The sequence below is a fragment of the Mastomys coucha genome, unplaced genomic scaffold (genome assembly GCF_008632895.1).
Source record: "Mastomys coucha isolate ucsf_1 unplaced genomic scaffold, UCSF_Mcou_1 pScaffold22, whole genome shotgun sequence".
NCBI lineage: Eukaryota > Metazoa > Chordata > Mammalia > Rodentia > Muridae > Mastomys > Mastomys coucha.
Window position 1 is genome coordinate 129,847,147 of NW_022196905.1, and position 24,556 is coordinate 129,871,702.

General features: G+C 48.4%; 1 protein-coding gene across 2 annotated transcripts in view; it reads left to right on the top strand.

Annotated features, from left to right (window-relative positions):
• Positions 1-24,556, top strand: part of Srrm3 (serine/arginine repetitive matrix 3) — a 68,561-nt gene that overhangs the window by 24,548 nt on the left and 19,457 nt on the right. For both annotated transcript variants that reach the window (XM_031338232.1, XM_031338233.1), the window contains exons 2-7: positions 4,632-4,890; positions 8,749-8,850; positions 21,992-22,120; positions 22,200-22,280; positions 22,692-22,721; positions 24,347-24,409. In XM_031338232.1, the coding sequence (XP_031194092.1) occupies positions 4,658-4,890; positions 8,749-8,850; positions 21,992-22,120; positions 22,200-22,280; positions 22,692-22,721; positions 24,347-24,409 (638 nt within the window). In that variant the 5' untranslated portion in view covers positions 4,632-4,657. The remainder of the gene's footprint in view (positions 1-4,631; positions 4,891-8,748; positions 8,851-21,991; positions 22,121-22,199; positions 22,281-22,691; positions 22,722-24,346; positions 24,410-24,556) is intronic.

Consider the following 24,556-nt stretch of genomic DNA (forward strand, 5'->3'; position numbering starts at 1 on the left):
CAGGGAGGGGCTGGGGGCGTGGCTCAGTGGTAGAGCCCCTGCCTAGAATCCCCCAGTGAAGGGCTGGGGACGTGGCTCAGTGGTAGACAGCTTGCCAAGCATGGGAAGAACCCTGAATTCCATCCCCAGCACAAGGAAAACTAAGGAGAAGACAGAACAAGGAGAGTATGCAGGCAGCAGGACTGACTGTGTCCCGTGATTCTATCCCACCTTTTGTAATGGTCTGATTTGTTCCAGTCTCATTCATTGAGTTCCCTATATGTAGGCACTTGACTGATAGTAAGATTCAGAAGCTCCAAGGCTACTCTAGGCTTGTAAATCCACAGTGACAACAGCCAGTGACAAGAGATTGGAGAGGGTGGCACCAGCCATCAGGATAAAGAAAGGCTTCTTAAAGTTGGTGGTTCTTGTGAATGTTGACCAGGAGTCTGCAGAGAGAGCAGCCTGGAAGCTAGGCATGGGGGCTAAAACCTGAAACTGCAGGACGTGGAGCCTGAGGGTAGGGGAAAGTGAATTGATGGCCAATCTGGGAGACACGGTAGTTCAAGATCAGTGTGGACTATGGAGTAAGCCTCCATCTCAAAAAACAAAGAGCATTATGGGAGAGTGAGCTGCAAGTTGGCAGACCTGGAGGTAAGAGAGAGGGAAGATATATGTGGCTGGACCATGACGGCAAGGTTGTGCCACAATGATATGCCAACATAACAGGCTATTTGAGTCTAACCCAAGACATGAGTCAGCCTATGTGGCTTGTGCTGATCTTCCACACTGTTCATGGGAGATGGGTGACTGAGGGGAGGGAGGCCTGGCAAGATGCTGAGACAGGAGATGGAGATGATGTCACAGGAAGAGAATAAGTCGATGAATGGAAACCATAGTGAGGAGAGAGGTGAGGGATCAAAATTGTGTGTGTGTGATTGTGTGGGTGTGTACATGTGTGTGTGTGTAGGTGAGTATGTTGTATGTTTGGTATGTATGTGTGTGTGTGTATGTGTGGTGTGTGTATGTGTGTGTATATATGTGTGTATGTATGTGTGGTATGATTATGTATGTGGGTATATGTGTATATGTGTGCTTGGTATGTGTGTATGTGGCTGGGTATTATGTAGATGTGGGGTAAATGTGTGTGTATATGTGTGGTGTGTATATGCATACGTGTATGTGTTTGGTGTGTGTGTGGTGTCTATATGTGTGTGTCTATATGTGTGTATGTATGTTTGGTGTGTGTGTATATGTGTGTGGTGTATGTATATGTGTGTGTGGTGTGTGTGTATATATGTGTATATGTGTATTTCTTGTTGCTCTAATAAAATACTCTGACAAGGGCCAGAAGTTGTGATACATGGCCTTTAATCCCAGCACTCAGGTGCAATAAGCAGTCAGATGTCTGTCTATTTGAGGCCAGCCTGGTCTACATAGCCAGATCCAGCTCAGAGCTTCATAGCGAGACCTGGTCAAAAAACAAAACAAAAAACAAAACAAAAACAAAAAAAAGCAGACTGAGTTCCAGGACAGCCAGGGCTATACAGAGAAACCCTGTCTCGAAAAACCAGAACCAAACCAAAAAACAAAAAATGCATTACTCTGATAAAAGCAACTCAAGAGATCAAGGGTTCATTTGGCTCACAATTCAATGTTACAATCCACTGCTGCAGGGAAGTCATGGTGTTGGGGACTTAAAGCAACTGGTCATATTATATTCACAGCTAAGAGCAGAGAGCAATGAATTAAAGCACACATGCCAGGGCTCAGCTCACGCTGTTCACCTTTAAACAGTTTGGTACTCCCTGCCTAGGAAATGATGCCACCCACAGTGGACAGGTCTTTCCCACTTCAATTAATGTAATCAAGATAACCCCCAACAGACATGCCTCTGGGCCAACCCAAACCAGACAGTTCTTTATGGAGACTCCTTTCCCAGGGGATTCTAGATTGTGTCAAACTGACAATTAAAACTAAGATGCAACTTCCTTCTGTAAGTCCCCAGAAATTTGCCCATCATCAGGAATGTGGATGGTGTTCCTAGCCACAGTTGGGAACCAGAGACTCAGAGATGGGCAGTAATATCTTCAAGGTCACACAGCAAAGAGTAGAAAGGAGCCTGGTCTAGACCCCTGTTGGTGAGATATCTGTCCAGGCCAATTGGCCACGCCATTTTTTAAAATACCAATTGGGCTGAGGTTATAACTCAGCTGATACAGTGCTTACCTCCGCAGAGGGGTGAGAGGGAAGAGTGTTGCTGAGATGGCTCCAATCTATACATGCCCAACCCTTCCCTCTATCCTTTGCATCCCACACCCTGAGAATGAGACCTTCAGTTGCTTAGCAACTAGCAGAGCCTTGGAGAAAGGACCCGGAAATAGCTTAGGAGGCGGTTCCCTCTGTTAAGATAGAGGTCCAGAGTGTGAGTGTGTGTGTGTGTGTTCTACTTTTGGCCTACCACAGTGTCAAGGCTTATTGCCTCCAAACCATGCCTCTGCAAGAGGACATGCCTAGCACACAAGAGGACATTGCTTTCGGGAAAGCTAATTTTCCATGTCACCTTGGGCAGTCCTTGGGAGCAGTATTTCCAGAACAAAGGAGAGGTGCTCCTGTGGAAACTACCTCCTGCAATGTTCGCTTTGGGAGAGTTAGCCAGATGCAGCAAAGACTGAAGCTACATCCAGAGTAGGAAGAGAGAGATTGACACCGGAGAAATCCCATTCCTGCAGGGTCGCTGTGGACGCAGACTGGAAGTTAGAAGTATACTGGACAAAGCCAGAACAGGGCCCTGGGCTGTGGCTGGTTTAAACAGCCTGGTGGCTGGAGATGCTGCCAAGATGTTCAGCACTAACCTGGCAGGGACCAGGTCCTGGGTTTGAATGCCAGCAGCACTGCAAACAAACAAAACAGCTGAAGTCGGACTGAAGAGGCGATTCAGTGGTCAAGAGAACTTGTCTGGTGTTCTTGCAGAGGACCCCGGTTTGATTCCCAAATGGAGGTTCACGACTACCCATAAACCTAGTTCCAGGGGATCTGATATCCTCTTCTGACCAACTCAGGCTCCGAGCACACATGTGGTGCACATACAGACACATACAGACATGCAGGCAAAAGTTTCACACGTAAAAGAAAATAAGTTCTTAATATCTTTTTATTTTAGTTGTTTTTGTTTTTCGAGGCAGGGTTTCTCTATGTAGCCTTGGCTATCCTGGAACTCTCTCTGTAGACTAAGCTGGCCTCTAACTCAGAGATTTGCCTGCCTCTGCCTCTCAAGTGCTAGGATTAAAGGTGTGTGTGGAGAGCCGCTTGAGCCTTGCCCTGAGATGGCGCTGGCTTCCGCCATCCCGAGAGCAAGCAGTCTCGTAAACAAGTCCTTATTTGGCTAAGCTTGCTGCCCTTGGTTGCTTCCGCATTTGCTGACCTATCCGCTTTTGCTACGTAGCCCATTTGGATTGGCTAAGCTTGGGAGTACTTAAAGGCTGAGGGTGTTGCCCTGGGGGGTCAGAAGATTGTTCACGGTTCCTGAATAAACTGCATAAAGAAGAGCTCGTAGGTCGCATCTTTCTTGCTGGTCAAGGCGGACGCGACAGGTGTGTGCCACCACTGCCCGGCTCAGCAGTATCATTTAAAAAAAAGAAAGAAAGAAAGAAAGAGAGAAAGAAAGAAAGAGAAAAAAAGAAAAAGGCTAAATCTGTAACTCATTGTTAGACTTCTTGTCATTTATGAAGTCCCAGCACCAGAAAATAAAATTTTTGAAACTTTTTATTCATAGGCTCTATAGGCATGGTGGTGCATTCCTTTAATCCCAGCACTTAGGAGGGAGAGGCGGGCAGATCTCTGAGTTGGAGGCCAGCCTAGTCCACAGAGAGAGTTGCAGGACAGCAAGGGCTGTACAGAGAAACCCTATCTTGAGAAAAACAAAACAAGCAATCCAAAAAAGACAAAAACAAAAAACTTTTGTGCTCATTTATTTATTGTGTCGTGTGTGCATGTACCACCGTTCCAGTGTGTGGAAGTCAGAATACAATTTGCAAGACTTGGTTCTCTCCTTCCATTAAGTGTGTGTGTGTGTGTGTGTGTGGTGTTCTGAGCTTTGAACTCTAGCCATTAGGCTTGGTGGCAAGTGCCTTTACCCTCTGAGCCATGTCACTAGCTTCTTATAAGATTTTCTCTAAAGTCATTTAGGATTGGAGGGGCTGGAGCATAGCGGGTAGAGTGCTTGCTTAGCATGCACCTGGGGTTCCATCGCCAGCACTCCATAAACCGGGTGTGATGTGTATGCCTGTAACCCCCAATACTTTGGAGACTAAGGCAGGAAGATCAGAAGTTTAAGGTCACACTTGACTACACAGCGAGTTGGAGGCCAGGCTGGGTTATAGGGAACCTTGTCTAAGAAAAAAAAAGTGAAGGAAAAACAAAATACAAAGATCTGACCTGGACCCACACACTTTACAGATGGAGAAAGACTAGTGTGAATTACATTCACGTCCTTAAATGATGCTACCGGCCCCTCCCTCTACAGCGCGAGAACAAGCGGATTAGAGCCGCGAGTGGGCCCTAAATCTCCAGGATTAAGTCATAGAGAAAGAGCTTAGCCAATGGCCGAGAGGTGAGTGACCACCCCACTTTGTGATTTATCTGTCCTGCAGGGCCGGCCGCCGAGGACCTGTGTGTCATGTCCTCCACCGTGAACAACGGGGCTACCGGCATGCCAGCTCCGCCGGACGCTGCCAATGGCTTCCCGCAGCCCGGCGCCTCCTCCGGGTCCTGGCCGCGCGCGGAGGAGGAGCTGCGCGCCGCTGAGCCCGGCTTGGTGAAGCGCGCGCACCGGGAGATTCTGGACCATGAGCGCAAGCGGCGCGTGGAGCTCAAGTGCATGGAGTTGCAGGAGATGATGGAGGAGCAGGGGTGAGTAGGGCGTGGCGGGAGGGTGGGGCCAGAGGAGATGTGGGTGGGGCGAGATCAAATTGTTCAGGAAAAAGTAGGCGGAATCAGAACAGAATGGGGCGGGGCGAGGCCAGAGACTGTGTACCTGGTGAGGAGTTAGAGTAACTGCGTGGTTGGGATGTGCTTTGTGCTTGAGAACTGGGCAAGGGCGGGACGACAGGGGGTATGGTTGGTATGTGGTTGTATTGGGCACAGCCAGTCTAAGCAGCATGCACCGAGGCTGTGTGCAGAGGGAGGGGCGGGGCTAGGCATAGTGTCTGGCAGGAGTAAGGTAGAATAAAGCCAGAGTGAGAGTGTGGATTTAAGTATGGAGGCATGGGGAGGAATGGAGGAGTAGGGGTGTAGCTAAACTCTCCAGAGGGGCGCCTAGACAGGGAATGGTCAAGCTTTACTTCCGGGAGGAGTGTGGGGCTATTTGTCTGAGAATTTGGCAGTAACAGAGTTCTGTGTGGCAGAGCAACGTCGTCACCCACGGGGTAGGGTGGAGCCAGGACTGAGATGGACGTGAGCTTGGGCTGCACTCTGGAGTTTGGTACACCCACAGGGGTTGGGGGGCTGCGGGGTGTGACTGTTCTAATTGAGAGGACCTGACCTGGATGGGGTGGAACTGTACCCAGGATATTGGTGCAACAGGGTGGGGCGTGGCCGAGACCAGGACTAAGCAGGGAGCTTGGCCTGGCATACTGAGCGGATCTAGAAGCAAAATTGGGATGTGGCCGGGGCCTGATCAGGCTTGTGGCAGGTGCTATGTCTGATGACGATGAACCTAGTCTGCAACGCTGGCCTTGGCTGGTTGGAGCCTGGTCTGAGACTGAAGGACACCGGGAAGCAGTTGCCTAATCCAGCAAGGAAGCAGGGAATGGACTAGCTAAGTGGAGCCACAAGCCCAACCTTTCATTTACTCTTTAGTTCAGGCAATCACCTCACAGAAGCCACAGGGATGCTTTTCCCAAGCCCTGGATACACCCAGTGTCCAAAGCAGAGAGACCTATAAACATAAATGACACCCAAGGCCTCAGTTTCCACAATCTATAAAATGGATAGAGGTGCCAAGCTAGTCAGGCAAGAAAACACAGGGTTTCTTCTAAGTAGCCAGGCTTCTTGCAAAGTCGCCATGACCTTTTAAACTGTGGTTTCCCCTTAATCTAGTCCCTGAGATGGATGGTCCTGGGTTTAGAAGTCACTCCTATCCTCAGTCACATGTGTGCTCACACATACATAGACACGTGCTTGCATACACACATATAAACACATGTATGCACAAACATGCATACACATCGAGTACACACATACACATTAAATAAATAATAATTTACTAACCTGGAACTTTGCTATGTAGACCAGACTGATCTCAAACTATGAGATCCCCTGGCTCTTCTGAGTTCTGGGATTAAAGGCAACTATGCCCGACCAAAAATAAATGAATAAATTAAAATAAACTTTTAAGATTGTTTAGTGCCAAGTTGCTTTAGTGAGACATTGTCACTCCCAGTAGACCCAGGCCTGAATATGGAAACCTGCCTAGGATCTATAGGCTCTGGAGAGAGCCCTTGGCCCCTATCATATGAGGCACTTCAAATTTCAATATAAAACCCATGCCTTGGGGTGGAGATGAGGTTAAGATTGCCTAGCGTGTCTAAAGCCCTGGATTCCATTCCTGGTACTACATAAGACCATGTGATGTGGTACGTTGTCTACAATCCCAGCACCACAGAGGGAAAAGCACACAGATTGAGAATTTGAGGTCATTCTTGACTACACAGCCAATTTGAGGTCAACCCAGACTACATGAGAACCGGTCTTAAAAACAAAGACCCAGGGAATGCCTTTGATCTCAGCATTCAGGAGGCAGTGGCAGGTGGATCTCTGTGAGTTTGAGGCCAGCCTGGTCTATAGAGTGAGTTCCAGGATGCCAGAGCTACCTAGTGAGATCCTGACTCAAAAGCCAAACAAAACAAAAAACAGCACTTGCTGCTCAAGACATGAAAAGAGAGTTACGAGCCCCCACTTCAGAGAACTTATAAAAAACTCCAGCTCCAACTGGTCTAATGGCTTCTTCTTCTGGCCTCCATGGACAACTGCACACATATGTTAAAACACACATACAGCTGGGCGGTGGTGGTGGCGGCGCACGCCTTTAATCTCAGCACTTGGGAGGCAGAGGTAGGCTGATTTCTGAGTTCAAGGCCAGCCACAGTTCCAGGACAGCCAGGGCTATACAAAGAAACCCTGTCCCGAAAAAAACAAAACAAACAAACAAACAAACAACAACAAAACCCACACATACATTTTTTTTAAATAAGAAATATAAACATTTTATTTTTAAAGACTTATTTATTTTATGGATATGAGTTATCTGTCGTTTCACGCATCCGGAAGAGGGCATCAGATCCCATTACAGATCGTTGTGAGCCATCATGTGTTTGCCTGGACTTGAACTCAGGACCTCTGGAAGAGCAGCCAGGGCTCTTAACTGTTGAGCCATTTCTCCAGCCCTCTAAACATTTTTAAAGAAATTTGGGTGGGGGAGTGCCACAACATGGCAGACAGACTAGCAGGTCCCGGGGACTGAACCCATAAAAAGAGAGACAGAGAGAGAAAGAGAGAGAGAGAGAGAGAGAGAGAGAGAGAGAGAGAGACCAGCTCTAAGTAACTTTGAGGTAGTGCATAACCACAAACAAGTTAACAGATAATTACTAAAGCAAGGACCACTGCCAAGATCCAAGAGATACAGGTTACTATGGAAACACAGTTGGTGACACACCCTCCCTGGTAGGGTGTCTTCCCTTCTGTCAATACACAATGTGTCAAGCTTTTGTTTTCACCCTTGGATCACTACAAGGTGACCCTAGAAATTTATGGGTCAAAAGATGTACTCAAAGGCTGAGACTGTAGTTTGGAGGTAAACTGCCTGTTGAAAATCACCCAGTGAGCCAGACAGTGGTGGCGCATGCCTTTCATCCCAGCACTTGGGAGGCAGAGACAGGCAGATCTCTGAGTTCGAGGCCAGCCTGGTCTACAGAGTGAGTTCCAGGACAGCCAGGGCTACACAGAGAAACCCTGTCTGGAGAAAAAAAAGGGGGGGGGGCTTGCAAGATGGCTTAGCGGGTAAGAGTACTGACTGCTCTTCCAAAGGTCCTGAGTTCAAATCGCAGCAACCACATGGTGGCTCACAGCCACCCGTAACGAGATCTGACAATCTGACGCCCTCTTCTGGCGAGTCTGAAGATAGCTACAGTGTACTGTGTATAATAATAAATAAATCTTGAAAAAGAAAAAAAGAATTAAAGCTTTTTACAGTTTGTAATGATGAGCTTAATAATAAATAGTATTAAGAAAAGAAGGAGGGGCTGGAGAGATGGCTCAGCGGTTAAGAGCACTGACTGCTCTTCCAGAGGGTCCCGAGTTTAATTCTCAGCAACCACATGGTGACTCACAACCACCTGCAATGGGATCTAGTGCCCCTCTTCTGGTGTGCCTGAGGACAGCAACAGTGTACTTCTAAGTAAAATAAAGAAAAGGAGGAAGGGAGGGGGAGAAATATAAAATACAGAGAGAGAAGAAGGAGGGGAGAGAGGAAGAAGGGGAGGGGAAGGAATGGAGAGGAGGGGACTGAATGAAAGCAGAAGGTGGGTGGGGAGGTGTGAGGAGGAATAGAGATGGGGAGGGAGAGGATACATTGAGATAGAATAACAAACTTACAAAAAGTAGACGCCACCAGTGTGTGTGCAGTGAGCAAGGGCTGGAGAGCAGGTGGGAGCACTCGGAGGAGTGACCTAGACTTGGCAGTGAAGCCCTCCTGCTCCCTCTTCCCCACAGGTACTCAGAGGAAGAGATCCAGCAGAAGGTCGGGACCTTCCGGCAGATGCTGATGGAGAAAGAAGGCGTACTGACTAGGGAGGACCGGCCTGGGGCCCACATGTGAGTATTTACCTGAGTGACAGGAAGGGAGGGTACATCTCATGCTGCAACAGGATGAGATGGGGGTGGAGATGCGCCATTAGGGGATGGTGTGAGTCAAGGAGAGTTCATGGACTCTGCCCACTGGAAGCTCTGGTCTGGCCCAGAGTACAAGGTATTGACAACTGCGGATCCCTGAGGGCTATTTGCTGCCCACTTGGGTCCTGTCTATGGGCTACAAGCTTGGGGACTTCAGAAATGTTCAGACTCTCAATATTGCAGCCAACTGACGGTGTGACCACAGGCAAGCTACCAGTTAGTCAGTGAGTCAGTTATTTCTACCAGTAAAATGAACTTCAGGATAAGAATGTGATGTATCTGAGATTATAGAAAGCCAAATGTGAATGGGCTGGGGGCGTGGCTCAGCAGTAGGAGCCCCTGCCTGAAATCCCCCTCCAGGTGCTAGGGGTGTGGTTCAGTGGTAGAGCCCCTGCCTAGAATCCTCCAGTGAGGGGCTGGGGGCGTGGCTCAGTGGTAGAGCCCCTGCCTAGAATCCTCCAGTGAGGGGCTGGGGGCGTGGCTCAGTGGTAGAGCCCCTGCCTAGAATCCCCCAGTGGAGGGCTGCTGGTGTTGTTTGGTGGTAGAGTGTTTGTCTTGAACCCTCCAGCATGGCTCTGGGGCTCAGCCTTAGAGTCCTAAATGCAAGCCCCAGCATCGGAGAGAAAACTATGTAGAAAATGGACAGGGCTGAATTGGAGAGATGGCACAGGGTAGCCCAGTGCTGTGCCTGACATTGTACTCAGCAAATCCTACAGGACACATTCAGAGGGTGCCCACCTTGCTGATGATGGTCCTTCCCCTACCCAGCCCTAAGGCTGTGCAAGAAACTGAAGAAAGGCTCCTGGTCTTTCTCTCAGCCGTGAGCCCAGATCAGCAGCAGATGACTTCCTGAATCTCCAGACCTCTGTCCACTTCTGTTTCACAGAAACCTAATCAATGATTCTAGGTTCTGAGATGGGACGATTGTCATGCCACACAGTGAGTTCAAGACCAGCCTGGGATATTAAAAAACACCCTCCAGGCCGGGCGGTGGTGGCGCACGCCTTTAATCCCAGCACTTGGGAGGTGGATTTCTGAGTTCAAGGTCAGCCTGGTCTACAGAGCAGAGTGAGTTCCAGGACAGCCAGGGCTATACAGAGAAATCCTATCTCAAAAAAAAAGAAAGAAAGAAAGAAAGAAAGAAAGAAAGAAAGAAAGAAAGAAAGAAAAAGAGAGAGAGAGAGAAAGAGAGAAGGAAAGAAAGAAAAACACCCTCCATAAAAAGAAAACACTCTCTAAGGCTCTATGAGAAGTTGATGGTTGCTAGGAAAGAAACATTTTGGTTTTGTTTTAACATTTGTTTACTTATTGCGTGTGCATATGTGTGACCGTGAGTTAGTGTAAATGCAGGCCAGGGTGTGCATGTGGAGGTCAGAGGACAACTTCTGGGAATTAATTTTCTCCTCCTACCGTATGGGTGCTACAGATTGAACTCAAGTCATCAGACTTGACAAGCCCCTTCACTCACTGATTCATCTTGCTGGCCCATGGGGAAGACCATCTTCTTTAGGGGCATAACTGCTGTTACGTTATTCTGCAATCAACTCTTCTCTCTTGGTCCTGTGTGCAACCTTAATGAAACACATGGGGTCAAAAAAAAAAAAAAAAAAGACACCAGAGTCTGGAGAGATGGCTCCACAGTTAAGAGACATACTGCTCTGCAGATCAGAGGTCAGTTGCCAGTTCCCTTGTTGCGCAGCTCACAACTGTCTGGAACTCCAACTGTAGGAGATTCAAAGTCTTCTTCTGGTCTCAAGCATCTGCACACATGTGGCACACATTCACACACACACACACATACACACACACTTACACACACATACACACACACTCACACACACATACACATACACACACATACACACACATACACACACACATACACACTCACACACACATACACACACTCACACACACATACACACACACATACACACACACATACACATACACACATACACACACATACACACATACACACACACTCACACACACATATACACACATACACACACATACACATACACACATGCACATACACACACATACACACACATACACATATACAGACACATACAGACACATACAGACACACATACACATACACACATGCACATACACATACACACACATACACACACACTGACACACACATACACACACATACACATACATACACACATACACACACACATACACATATACACACACATACACACACATATACACATACACACACATACACACAAACATAAAAATGTCCAATATTTTTAAATGGTTTCTGATGCAGGGTGGTGGTGGTGGTGCACGCCTTTAATCCCAGCACTTGTGAGACAGAGGCAGGTGGATTTCTGAGTTTGAAACTAGCCTGGTCTGTGGAGTAAGTTCCAGGCCAGCCAAGGTTGTTACACAGAGAAACCCTGACTCAAAGAAAGAGAGAGAGAGATAACAGTGATTTTGTGTGTGTATGTATGTATGTGTGTATGTGTGTGATTGTGTGTGTATGTGTGTATGTGTGTGATTGTGTGTGTATGTATGTGTATGTGTGTGTATGTGTGTATGTGTGTGATTGTGTGTATGTGTGTATGTGTGTGTATGTGTGTATGTGTGTATGTGTGTGATTGTGTGTATGTGTGTGATTGTGTGTATGTGTGTGATTGTGTGTGTGTATGTGTGTTTGTATGTGTATGTGTGTGTATGTGTGTATGGGTGTGATTGTGTATGTATGTGTGTGTATGTGTTTGTGTGACATGTATCCCAAGATGGCCTGGAATTTGCTATGTAGTTGAGGATAACCGTGAACTTCTTTTATTCCTTTTTTTTTTTTTTTTTAACAGTTTGGCACAGTAGCACATACCTTTAATCCCAGTACTCAGGAGGCAGATGCAGGCAAGACCGGCCTGGTCCCCGTAGGGAGTTGCAGGATAACCAGAGCTACATAATGAGACCCTATCTCAAAGAAAGAACAAAAGAAAGGAAGAAAGAAAGAAAGAAAGAAAGAAAGAAAGAAAGAAAGAAAGAAAGAGAAAGGAAAAAGAAAAGAAAAATGAGAGAGAGCAAGAGAGTGAAAGAGAGAATGAGAGGGAGAGAGAGAGAGAGAAACCATGAACATGAGCCATGGAAGCCAGAAGGGGGCATCAGATCCCCTGAAACTGAAATTGCAGGTGGTTGTAAACCATTTGCTGTGAATGCTAGGAACCAAACTCAGTTCTCTGCAAGAACAGCAAGGGCTCCTAAATACTGAGCCACCTTTCCAGCCTGACTTTGAACTTGTGATCCTCCTGCCTCCACCTTCAGAGTGTTGGGATTGCAAGTATGCACTACCACACTCAGTTTATGCCATGCTGGGAATAGAATGTATGTATGTATACATGCTAGTCAAACATGCATTTAGTCCACTTGACATTCATTCCCACCCTGAAAACAGGATCATTACTGGTTATACTTGTGATCCCTAATACAATGTAGCTCTCCCAAGTTTTGCACAAAGCTCCTGTTTCATCATTCATGCAGGGAGGGGCTGAACCAAAAGACTTCTAACTAGGTGTATATAATGGCATTAAAGACTCGGTGTGTGCTGGCACATGTTTATAATACCAGCACTTGGGAGGCAAGGGGTAGGAGTTCAACACTGTGGGTGGCAGAGAGGTTCTCTGGGGCTTGCTGGCTGCCAGCTTAGCTCCAGGTTCAGTGATAGACTCTGACTCAAGAAAATAACAGAGTGATAGATTGCCGTCTTCCTACCTCTGCACCCATGCACTCGGGCACCAACACCTCCTACATATGCACACATACCCCACACACATATACAGCGTACACACACACACACACACACACACACACACACACACACACCAGCGATACAGGCATTAAGAAAGGAACTGCAACAAGGACACCAAGGTGTTTGCTCAGAAGCCCAAAGGCGGAGGCTATCCGTGGTGCTGAAATCAAGCCTGTTCTCGGACCCGCCGCATACAGAAAGGGGAGGCAGGGCTTGCCACTGCCTCGCCTGCATGCTTTCTATGGACTTGGCATCTGAGTCAGTTTTCACATCTTTAACGTATAGGGGAGGGAGGCAGATGCTCCATCCACGTGTCAAAACCTCTAAGTCTAAGGCGAGCATCCTGGCCTCTGGCTTCCTGCTGCACCACAGCCCCAGCTATGGGATTGGGCAGACCCTTGATGTCCCTAGCTCTTCATAACTTTATATTTAAAATGAAGGTAGGATACCCTCCTCCTAGACTTGTTAGGCCTTGAGGCTAGCCAAATGGTAGAGCAATTGCCTAGAATCCTCCATGAAGCGCTGGGGTATGAGTCAGCTGTAGAGTGTTTGCCAAGAATCCACCTCCCCACCCCAGGAAGACTCTGGGATGTGGTTCAGCTATAAATCCCTTGCAGAGTAGGAAGGAGGCTCTGGTTTCTATCCTTAGCATGAGAAAAACACAAATAAACATGTTAGGTTTAATACCCGGCACACAGCAAATACACATCACTGCCAGGTGGCTACCACCATCACCTGCATGATTCATGTGCTCAATTGTCTTTTGACTTCAACTGTCTTCAGTAATTGACTTCAATTGACAACTGCTCAATTTCTGTTGACTTCTAACACGGTTTCTCTGCCACAATGAATTATACCTCTGATACCATAAACAAAATAGCCAAGTTGACTGTGTCATGTCCTTTGACCACAGGCCTGGTTCCCTTCTGCCCGGCAGTCTCTGTGCTGCCCACCAAGTCTAGTTTTCCTCCAGATTCTATAAAGCCCTGAGTCCCTGCATTCATGTCTTGGCCTCCAATCTTGACAGTCTACAAATTATAGACTAGTGTTTTAGGGCAATTTAGGTGAGTTCTCTGCCACACAAATATACTCTTACACCCAAATTTGGAAGCCCCTACAGTTAACAAGAGTAGGTGGCAGGAGACTTGACTCAGTGATTGGGAGCACTTGTCATCTTCCAGAGGACCCAAGTTCAATTTCTGGCACCCACAGGGTGGTTCACAGCCACCCCCAATTCTAGTTCCAGGAGATCTGATGTCCTCTTCTGACCTCTGTAGGCACCAAGAACATACATGGCACACATGAAAACAGGTAAATGGGACACTCACACATAAAATAAAATAAATCTAATTTGGAAACTTTTATAAACAATGAAAACAGACCCAGACTGAAGGGGCTCCACCCTGTAGGTCTTTGGGGTCATTATGAGTTCACACTGGCTTCACAATAGAGGTGGGAATCACCCCTAAGAAACGGTCTCTCTTTGCCCGTGTGTTAACTGACTGACAAGAGTGATCATTTCCGGGGACAATCTTCGATCCAGACGGCCATCAGGATATTGTATTGCTGCCATGTTTAGGCACGACCCTACAGAAGCCAGAAGCAAGAAGAAGGCTTTGACAGAGAGTAGAATGCTGTTTGGAGATGTTCCCTTTGGATGATGGATCCCTCCCTGGGGTGGGAACACAGTTTGTTGCCTTTCCAGACCGGTGGTCAAAGGACACAGACAACTCGGGCTGTTTTGCTAATGGTATCAGAGGTTTACTTCGCCATGGTAGAGGAAGCATGTTAGAATTGATGGCACACATCACTGTGGCCAGAAACTGCCAGAGAGACAGAAAGGGGGAAGCACAAGATGTGTCCATCAAAGACACAATGCCCCACTTCCTTCAACTGGCCCCACCTCCCAAAATTCCTCATAGCCTACCTATTCATATTTTGCTTTTTGTTTATTTACACACACACACACACATGCACACACACTCTCTACCCACCCGTGTGTGTGTGTGTGTGTGTGTGTGTGTAAATGTGCATGTTCCATACCATGCACATGGAGGATGACTTGCAGGAATGAGCTCTCTCTTGTCACCATATGAGCACCATATGAACTCAGGTCATCAGACCTGGCAACTAGTGAGCCATCTCACCAGCCTGTCACTCTGTTTCAAAACTTTCATGCTTATATAACACACTAAAGTGTTTGGGAAAGCAGGCTTATCAAGGCAATATTTACGAGCTACTTCCTGACACAGTGTGAACCAAGTCTAGTCATTTTCCCAACATGTCTAATTTTAGACGTGGTGTGGCCTCTCTGAACCTCATCATTTCATCTGTAAGATAGGAATGTTAATGATGGTTCCTGTGTCAAAGGCTTGTTCTGAATATTCAATGATTAAATGAGATAAACACATGGAAAGCACTTGAAACACTGTCTGGCACCCGCACTAGCAATTATCATGATAGACATAGGATCAATGTTTGCCCTGCACCGGGAGGCATGGGAGAAAAGAATGCAGATCCAGTTCTTTCCTATTCCCGCCACCATTCAAGGCCTGTGTGAGGCCAGTGGCATGATGGCTAAGTGGATGGGCAGAAAATGAAGGCCCTTTGCACAGAATCCCAGCACTGTCTCAGCTCTCATCCGAAGCTCTCATCTGCTGATTGGACCGTAGGCCCCTGACTAAAGGGAAACAAAGGCAGTAAAGTGACCAGCAGCCAGTGAGGACTTAGCCAGCGAGCAGCCAGTGAGGCGACTTAGCCAGTGAGCAGCCAGTGAGGCGACTTAGCCAGTGAGCAGCCAGTGAGGTGACTTAGCCAGCGAGCAGCCAGTGAGGCGACTTAGCCAGTGATGGCCTGAGTTTGTTCCCTGGGACTTGAAGAGTAGACAAAGAGAATAAAATCCAGCAAGTCATCCTTGGACCTCTACAGGTACATTGTAGCACACATGCTCACACGCTACATACACTCACATGCACATTCACTCAATAAGTAAATAGATGTTGCTAGGCAGTGGTGGCCTCCCAGCACTTGGGAGGCAGAGGATGGCGGATTTCTGAGTTCGAGGCCAGCTTGGTCTACAGAGTGAGTTCCAGGATAGCCAGAGCTATACAGAGAAACCCTGTCTGGAAAAAAACAAAAACAAAACCAAAAACAAATAGATATAATTTTAAAAATTACCCCCAAAAGTCTCCTTTTGATTTAAAAGAAAATGGTACAAAGAACATCCAGTGAGAGGTAATCTTGTGTGTGTGTGTGTGTGTGTGTGTGTGTGTGTGTGCGCGCGTGCGTGCTTATGTGTGTACATATATGTTGGGGCCAGAGATCAACATTGAATATCTTCCTCAATTTCTATCTTCCTTATTTTCTGAGACAGACTCTTGCTGGCTGGGAGCTTACCATGAAGCTGAACTGGCCAGCCAGCACATTCCAGAAACCCTCCTGTCTCTCTTTCCTCAGTGCCGGGATCACATGGGCACATCCCTTCACCCAGTTTTTTACTTGGGATGGAGCTCAGGGCCTCTTGCTTTCGGGGGAAGCACTTGACCAACTGAGCCATCTCCCCATTGCCCCACTCCATTTTTAATTTAATGTAACCTAAACTGGCTTCCAACTTGCTGACCTTCACCTCTTGATCCTCCTGCCTCCACCTCCCAAATGCTGGGGTTACAGGTGAGCACCACTGCATCTGGCCTCAAGTCACCGTTTCCCTTCACATCCAACTGTCTATGTCTGAGCTGGTCACCTCTATGGTGGGGTGACACTCCATCCTCCCATCCCCATAGACATATTCCACCAACATAATGAACCACTAACTAGGTAACAAACTTGGATTTAAGAGCAAACAATGTGAAGGAAGTCTGGTGCTCGGCCTGCAAGGCCATAGCCACACAAGTTAAAAGGTGCTGGTGATAAATAGGGGTGGGGCAATGGCTCAGGGGGACAATGCTTGCTTGGAAGGAGGAGCTGCATTTGGATTCTCCACACACACATAAAAGCCTTGGGCGCTAGTGTGCATCTGCAAGCTGAGCACTAGAGAGGCAAACCCCTGGGGATGCTAGGGCCTTGCTGGCTAGCTAGTCTAGTTCCAGCAGTGAGCTGCAGGTTCAGTGAGAGACTCTGTCTCCAAAACCTAAGATGGAAGGGGGGGAGGCTGGAGAGATGGCTCTGAGCACTAGTTATTCTTGCAGGGAACCAGGATCGACTCCAGTACCCACATGCTGGCTCACGATTATCTGTTAACTCTGATTCCAGGGGATCCAGCGCCCTCTTCTGGCCTCTACAGGCACTGCATGCACATGATGCACATCACACTTATGTAGCCAAACAATCAAGCGTATAAAATCAATTTCTTCAAATAAAGCTGAGAGTTAGAGAGGAAGGCACCCTGGATATGGAGCCATCAAAGAAAGAACGTGCAGAGAATAGGGAAGAAGCAGGGAACACGGTACGCATGACGATATCAGTGGCCAACGTAACTAGGCAGTTACAAAGTCTGGAAAGGTTCTCCCCAAAGGGCGTGACTTGAATCTGTATCCGAGCTTCACCATGCTCAAGTCTGAACCAACTGAGCCTCCCTCCTCCTCCCACCAGCTCACCCCCAACTTACATGTGATGTCCCTACATCTCATAGTTTCACTGAAGACTGTGTTATACAGTCGGGCATTTGTGTGGCTGAGGAGCTGTGTGGGATGTGATGGACCTAGGACGTCAGGGGGCTGACATGTCAGTGGAGGGACACAAGAACAGATGGAAGGAAGCCAGCAGCTTCAGGGTGAGGAAGAGCACAGAGATTTGAACTAAAGGAGGGGGGTGCTCGATTCTGTGCAGTCAATAGGATCGTATCAGTCTCTCCAACAGTCCCCCCAAAAGCTTCCCAGATATCTGTGTGTTGGCCTCAAGGCTGTCAGGGTTTTTGCAAGTTGGACCATAACTATTGTTTTTTAATGTGCTAGGGATTAATTTCAAAGCCTCACACTAAAGAAGGGATTTTATCACTGAGCCATGTCCCACTACACATGGCTTCTTCTTTCTTTAGAAAAAAATAAAATCAGTCTTCCAATTATAAGTGAGTAGGTATCTCGATGGAGATGTGTTGGCTTAAAACCTGCCTGTGCGGCACTGCAGATCAAGGCCTGGACCTCACGTGTGCTGAGAAAGCCCCTGATACTGACCCACTGACCTGGTCCTTGGCCTTTTGACTTTCTATGTATTTATTTTTGGTTTTTTGAGATAGGGTTTCTCTGTGTAGCCCTGGCTATCCTGGAACTCACTCTGTAGAGCAGGCTGGCCTTGAACTCAGAAATCTGCCTGCCTCTGTCTCCCAAGTGCTGGGATTAAAGGCGTGCGCCACCACCGCCTGGCTTTTTTTTAAATTTATTTTATATATATGAATACAATGTCACTGTCTTCAGACACACCAGAAGAGGGCACCAGATCCCATTATAGATGGTTGTGAGCCACCATGGGTTGCTGGGAATTGAACTCAGTACCTCTGGAAGAGCAGTCAGTGCTCTAAATCAATGAGCCTTCTCTTCGGCCCGGCTTTTGTCTTTTAAACTCAGAATTTAGTAAATAATTACTTGGAATTAATGACCTCACAGCTGATTGTAGTTTATTTCTGTTGATATGCATGTGGACATGTGTGTGGACATGCATGTGGATATGCGTGTGGATATGCGTGTGGATGTGCGTGTGGATATGCATGTGGATATGCATGTGGACATGTGTGTGGATATGCATGTGGATATGCGTGTGGATATGCATGTGGATGTGCGTGTGGATGTGCGTGTGGATGTGCGTGTGGATATGCGTGTGGATGTGCGTGTGGATGTGATGTGTTCGTGGGTCAGAAGAGGACGACATGTTGCCCCCGAGTTGGAGTTAGAGGTAGTTAAGAGTCCCTTGACATGGTGCTGGGAACTGAATTGAACTCTGGCCATCTGGAAGAGCAGAAAACACTGTTAATCACTGAGCCATCTCTCCTGCCCTGGGGTTTTGATTTTTATCTTGTGTATATGTGCATGGTATATGTGTGTGCATTCATGTATGCAAGTATATGCATCCACTCATGTATATACATATGTGTGCATGTAGAAGTCAGAAGACAATGGTATGTCCTCTCTCTTTTCTTTGGTTTTTCAAATCAGGGTTTTTCTGTGTAGCCTTGGTTGTCCTGAAACTCCCTCTGTAGATCAGGCTGATCTCGGAACTCACAAGGATCCACCTGCCTCTGCCTTCCGCTGCTAGGATTGAAGGTGTGTACCACTACCACTGGGTTCTACTGGATTTTTTTTTTTTTTTTTTTTTGTGGTTTTTTTCAAGACAGGGTTTCTCTGTGTAGCCCTGGCTGTCCTGGAACTCACTCTGTAGACCAGGCTGGCCTCGAACTCAGAAATCTGCCTACCTCTGCCTACCAAGTGCTGGGATTAAAGGCATGCACCACCACCGCCCAGCTCTACTGGATTTTTTTTGAGACAGATTTTCTGTGTACCGGGTACTCACCACTTTGGACTGATGGAGGCCCAGGGCTCTTCTAACCCCACCTCCTATCTCTGGGATTACAGGTGTATGCTGCCACCCCTGGCTTTTTATGTGGGTGCTGGAAATTCAAACTCCACTCCTATGGTTGTGCAATAATCTATCTGCCAAGCCATCTACTGAGCCCCAGCCCCTTTATTTCTTACTTTTTATTTATTTTGAGAGAGACAAAGAGAAAGAGAGGAGGTTAGGGAATGCATGCATCACAGTGTATGTGTGGAGGTCAAAGGACAATTTGCAGGAGTCAGTTCTCTCCTTCAGTCATGTGGGTTCTGGGGATTGAACTCAAGTCATTAGACTTAGAAGCAAATGCCTTTACCCACTGAGCCATTTGGTCAGCCTTTCCTTTTTTGTTTATTTATTTAGTTATCGAGACAGGGTTTCTATAAAACCTTACTATGTAGCACAGCTGACCTCAATCAAACCTGTGATCCTCCTGCCTCCTTCCTGAGTGCCAGGATTATAAGTGTGTGCCACCATGCGTGCTGTAAAGCCTTCCCTTAGCCGTGTCACCACAGCCAGCCTCCCTTCCTTCCATCTTTTATGTGCTGTTCCCACATCCATTCCAGGAAGAGGCATCTGTGATGTGTAAGCCGGCAGATGCCCCACTCTACCCGCCGAGTAATCAGTGCTGGGTTATGCTCCAGTCACTGACCTGCCTCTAGGTTGGAAGCTTCACAGGGAGAATCTTACTTAATCCTCTGCTCAAAGCCAGAGGATTCTCTTTTCTTGCATAGATAAGGTCCCTGAGGGTCAGCCAGCACACTCATTTCTGGATTCAAATCCATCTTGAGAATCCAAAGCTGGCCTCCCTCTGTATAGGAAAAGGTAAACTGTGTGTGGGCAGCCCCCAAGGGTGTGTGTGTGTGTGTGTGTGTGTGTGTGTGTGTGTGTGTGTGAATGTAGGGGCGGGGCTGTTCTTTCGAAGCCAGGGAATTGTCCCCACCAGAATGGAAGACGAGGGAGGTAGAGATGAGGACGAAGGGGCTGCCACCATGGAGCCCATTACTATGAAAGATCATTTATAGGCTTGTTTGATTAAAAAAACAAAGCAATGTAGGCTACCAAAAGATGGCACAGAGAGTAAAGGAGCTTGCGGCTAAGCCAAAAGATCAGAGTTTGATCCCCAGAGTCCACATGGTGGAAGGAGAGAAATGATGCTCATAGGCTGTGTCCTGACCTCTACATTCACAGTGGCATACATAAGCCCTATCCCCACACATATGTAAGTAAATAAATATTTTTTTAAAAAGAATGTTTTAACAATCCAGTTATCTTTTTAAAGGATTCTCATGTTGAAGAAGAGGCTCAGTCAGGGAGGGACCTAATCATGTCCCAGGCCACACAGTGGCTTAAGGACAGAGCCATCATGATAAAGACTCCTGCAAGTCTCTGCGGGATGTGGAATGCCCAGATTGTGTTGCATTGCTGAGAACGAGGCATCCACAAACTAGGCATCTGCAGCAGAGGATGCCTGTGGGTGGGGAGGCCATCGGAGGAGCTGGGAGTCAGGGACCAGGGACGGCTGGCTCCTGCTGGGTGAAGTGGAGTTCTGAGATTCTCAGACGGATGGGGAGTGGATATAGAGCTAGAGATGGCAGAGAGCTGAGCCCCACACACACTCCCTCCAGGCGCTAGCCATGATTGATGAAGACAGCCGGCAGCTGGAGCTGGAAAGTATAGAAGGCCTCTGGAGGCTTCGGAGAGGAGGGAGGGTGAGGAGAGGCTATAAATATTTCAGAGGCTGAAGCCAAGGCTGAAGGAAAAGAGGAGGGAGGGAAGGCACAAAGGGGGGGGTGGGCACTCAGGGATCTGGAAAGGCAGATGTCAGCGATGGGGGAGGGGCTCTTTGAAAGAATAGGGAAAGGGACACCAGGATAAGACAACAGGCTACAGTCACTGGGAGAAGACTTGTCGAGGGTAAGAAGGAGGCAGACTCTCCTGTAACCCAGCTGACCTCAAACTTCCTAAGTATCAAAGGGTAGCCTTGAACTCCTGAGGTGTGCCCTACCACACCCAGCTTAGGGGTTGCAGATGGGCTAGGTGGGCCCTCTGCCGACTCTGCATTCGTGTTTGTGTGTGTGTGTGTGTGTGTGTGTGTGTGTGTGTGTGTTACTGGGAATGGAACCCAGGGTTTTCCTATAGGCGGGTGCTATACAGCTGAGCTTGGGACCCCAAGCCCTTCCCTGGGTAATTCTACACAAGTGCTCTACATCGAAGGTGCATCCCCAGATATTTCATTTCATCCATCCATCCATCCATCCATCCATTTTTTTTAATTTTTATTTTTTTTGGTTTTTCGAGACAGGGTTTCTCTGTATAGCCCTGGCTCACTCTGTAGACCTCTGTTCGAGGCTGGCCTCGAACTCAGAAATCTTCCTGCCTCTGCCTCCCAAGTGCTGGGATTAAAGGCGTACGCCACCACTGCCCGGCCCATCCATTCATTCTTATTTAGGTTGATCAGACAGGCCTTGAACTTGAAAACCTCCTGCCTCAGCATTCCTAGCAGTTGATCTATCAGGCCTGCTCTACCTGGAGTGGTATTTCTGTCTCTTTTGCAAACCACTGTCCCAGAGTGTGGGTTTCTCAGAGCTTCATCAGACCGCTAGGGTTGGGAATGGCAAGCCCCTGGTCTACAAGCCCCCTCTTCCGAACCACAAATAACCCAGAGGGCATCAGGTCAGGCTGCAGCAGCAGGAAGGCCATTCCCAGAGGCTGACGGGCAGCGTCTCTGTCTCTCCTTAGCATGGCTGAGACCCCGCGCCGGATGGAGGGCTTGGAGCCGGGACTGGAGTACCCACCCTTCGATGAGGATGACGGCCCGGTGGATTGCGACTGCCCGGTCGCCTGCTACCGCGGGCACCGGGGGTACAGGTGAGCGGCCGCCGCGGTGGAGGGGAGGGTAATATGGGGCCGCCCCCCTCACCTCCCGCTGCCGCCCCTTCTCGCTCAGGACCAAGCACTGGTCCAGCAGCTCCGCATCGCCCCCTCCCAAGAAGAAGAAGAAAAAGAAAGGCAGTCATCGGAGGAGCCGGTGAGAGTGGCGGATGACCATAGGGCGAGGTGGGGAGGGCCTTGGGGTTCCCATCTTGGACCCACACAGGACACGGATGCCACACTTGGAATCTGCAAACTTAACCTGCCCTTCTCCCTTTCTTGAGTTCCTACACTGCACCTTAACCCCTCCCCCTTAGTCCCGCCCACCCCATAAGCCCCGCCCATTTTAAGTCCCGCCCCCACTGGGTAGTACCATCCATCCTTCCAGGACTCATAACACCATCCCAAGTTTATGTGACCCTGGGAGGGGGGTCATTACTGGACTTCAACTACAACTTCCCCAGCTCTATGTTCCCCCCGCTCCCCCACTGCGTCCTGAGGTACAAACTGGGGCCACTAGCTAACCAGAAACATCTCTCTGTCCTTTCTCTCTGGCATCCACCCTCAGCAAAAAGAGGAGACTAGAGTCAGAATGCAGGTCAGTGATGAAGGGGACCGGAAAAGGACGGGGCGGGGCGGGGCGGGGCAACACCTGTGAGTGGGAAGAACCCCAGGCCACCTGCTAGAGACAGGAGGTCTGACCCTGCAGGGTTAGACACTGGACTCTCTGGTGCCAGTGTTGACATACCCAGCCCAGACAGAGATCCCAGGACTGGGGAACAGCTCAGAACCAGTGAGTTTGCCTAGTGCAAGCCCCTGGGTTTTAATTTCAGTATTGTAAGAAAACCAGACACACACCCCCAATAAAATGTTTCCCCTCCCCCTCATGATACTGAGCACACTCCTGTGATCCCACCACCTAGGAGGCCAAGGTAAGAAGATCATGAGCGCAAGGCTAGCCTGGGCTACACAGCAAGGCCTGTCTCCAAAACAAACAAAAATAACTAAGCAAACAACATAAAGGTTCTGAGGAGATAGCTCAGACAGGAGAGTGCTTGCCTTGAAAGCATGCACATCCAAGTAGGACTCCTAGATCTACACACACACCAGACACACACACATACCACACACACACACATCACAGACACACACATCACACACACATACCACACACACACATCACACACACCACACACACACCAGACACACACACACATACCACACACACACACATCACACACACACACATCACACACACCACATACACACACACATACCACACACACACATCACACACACCACACACACACACATCACACACACCACACACACACCAGACACACACACACATACCACACACACACACATCACACACACATACCACACACATCATACACACCACACACACACACATCACACACACACACACACCAGACACACAAACATACCACACACACACACATCACACACACACACACACCACACACACATCACACACACACACATCACACACAGCAGACACACACACATCATACACACCAGACACACACACACATACCACACACACACCACACACACATCACACACACCAGACACACAAACATACCACACACACATACAGACACACCACACACACACATACACAGACACCACACACACACCAGACACACACACACACACACACACAGGTTTCTAATCTGAGCACTGAGGAGGCAGAGAGAGATGGATTCCCAGGGCTCATGGGCCAGCCAGCCCAGTCAAGCCAAGTCCCAGGGGCTGGTGAGAAGGCTCCACAATCCTCACTCCTCATGACCTGAGCCCCCAGGATCAGAAGGCAGAAGAGAAGCAAAGGCTGTTTTGTTTTCTCTGTGCTCCGTGTATGCCCCCTGTGGTGTGCACACAATCACACATGATACATAAATATATGTGGGGGAGGTACCTCGTAAACGATGTCTGAGGCTGACGTTTGGGCTCTACACGCATGAATGGATGCATCTGTGCACACATATGAGAGCAAAAGAGGTGGCTAAAGAGGCAGGCAGTAGCATCAACTTTACTGTTCTCGCCAGTCTGCCAGTCTTGCCAGCTTCAGGCTATTCTATCCAAAGAACTCTGGGCTTCATAGCTTGGGGCCGCTTCTCAGCTTCCAGACCTGGAGCCCCACCAGCCACACGCGTCCCCTCCCCTCCACCCCAAGCTCACTGGTGCCCACTGTTTTCACAGCTGTGGGAGTGCTTCCCCCCTGCGCAAGAAGAAGAAAAGTATGAAGAAACACCGCCGAGATCGGTACTTTGCTCTCCCCGCCGCGCCCCCCAGCAGCCTGCCTCATTCCCTGGGCTCAGGCCCCCGAATTGGCCATTCCCTAGGCTCAGGCCCCCGAATTGGCCATTTCCTGGGCTCAGGCCCCGCATTGGCCATTCCTTGGGCTCAGGC